Source organism: Austrofundulus limnaeus, unplaced genomic scaffold, assembly GCF_001266775.1.
Source record: "Austrofundulus limnaeus strain Quisiro unplaced genomic scaffold, Austrofundulus_limnaeus-1.0 Scaffold869, whole genome shotgun sequence".
NCBI lineage: Eukaryota > Metazoa > Chordata > Actinopteri > Cyprinodontiformes > Rivulidae > Austrofundulus > Austrofundulus limnaeus.
In genome coordinates, this window is record NW_013953271.1 from 64,676 (window position 1) to 66,313 (window position 1,638).

The following is a 1,638-nucleotide window of genomic DNA, read 5'->3' on the forward strand; positions in this document are numbered from 1 at the left end:
TAATAAGACAAAACAGTTGTTGTTTTCAACAGTTTTCACCTTAAAGAAATAAGTTACACAACTCATGTTACAATACAAACAGTTGATGTTGTCTTGATATTTGTTAAACTTTATATATTGAGAAATAAATGTTTAAAAAAATTTTTAAGTTTATATTAAAAAACAACACACAAAGTACCAAACATTGGTACCGTTAAGTACTGGTACTGATTCCCAGGTACCAGATATTGGTACTGAATTGATTCAAACGTCAAAGGTACCCATCCCTATTTGCTGATGCTGAAATCGTGTTCAGTGTGAACGCAGCATTACACATTGATTATTAAAACTAGCAGACACAGAATTTTTATTATCAAATATTCATATTATTTAACCACAATTAGTCAACTATCAAAATAATTGTTAAATGCAGCTCTGTCTATAATGATGATTTGATCAATATTTGGTTTAGCCTTAGTGTAATTCATTAATCAGTGAATGATTGATGTGGATTTATGTCTAACACACTGAGTGCAGAGCATTGTAGAATGAGCTCTGTACTTTCTAATAAGGATGCATCATATGGATCAACATTAACATTGAATCAGCCCACGTTGGTCATTTTTAAACATATCTGTCACTGTTTGATTTTAATGTCCACTCCTTTCTCTTTGTGTTTGTTTTTGGAGGGGAGATGCTTGGTGGAGTGGGATCTGTTTGATCACGATCGTGTTGAGGCTGGTTTATACTTTGTGTTGCAGATCTTCCTTCCTTGTTGATTTGTTTTAAATTACTGTTTGTCTGAAGCCTGTCGTTAAAACAGCAGCTGGTTATACTGAAMGTGAGTGTGCAGCTGATTTTCACATTTCTTTCCATCACCACATTTTAAAAAAAAGTACTGTATTTCCCCGACGGACTCTACAGCCAACATCACACTGATCACTGAGTGAAACAAAAAAAACCAACATGCAGTCATCATTACTGTTGTTTATTGTTGTTTTCCTGCTGATATGAGCTTTGAGAGGGCCCTCTCTTTATCTGATCTTTTTTTTTTCATTTTTTTAACAAGTTTGTAAACACCCAAACATCACTCTGTGTATATCAATAGAAGTTCTTCTTTTTTTAGAATTAGATATGAGAGAAAGGACAGTATGTAATGGAACAATAACCTGATAAACATATAGGCAGGAAATATAAAAGACTATAACAATGAGTGTTAAACACTTACATCAAAGAACAGTGGGTTGTACACAGGCAGAGGCAGATCTATGTGTCCAAAGTGTCCCGGACAGTTGTTGAAATCCTGGCAGCACGTTGAACAAACCTAATAAAAACCATAAACATGAATATGATAAAAAGAAATAATTTTAAAAAGCAGCATATTTCTGGTGCCTTGTGGGTTACCTCCTTGGAGTCTGCTGGCCCCAGAGCCAGATCATACAAACTGTTAGGAGCCACATTTCCAACAGCGTCAAGAAACCTGGAGTTGGTGACAGCCTTCACACTCAACTTCCTGTAAGACAAAACTGACTCAGGTCAGGTATTATTATATATCATGGTATATAATGAACCATGGTATATAATGAACCACGGTATATAATGAACCATGGTATATAATGAACCATGGTATATAATGAACCATGGTATATAATGAACCAT

At 34.7% G+C, this 1,638-nt stretch overlaps 1 protein-coding gene across 1 annotated transcript in view; it reads right to left on the minus strand.

Moving 5' to 3' along the window:
- Positions 1-1,638, minus strand: part of polr1a (RNA polymerase I subunit A) — a gene marked incomplete in the record, with an annotated part of 50,090 nt that overhangs the window by 46,141 nt on the left and 2,311 nt on the right. Inside the window, 2 exon segments of the mRNA XM_014029210.1 lie at positions 1,208-1,303; positions 1,384-1,492. Coding sequence (XP_013884664.1) covers positions 1,208-1,303; positions 1,384-1,492 — 205 coding nt within the window.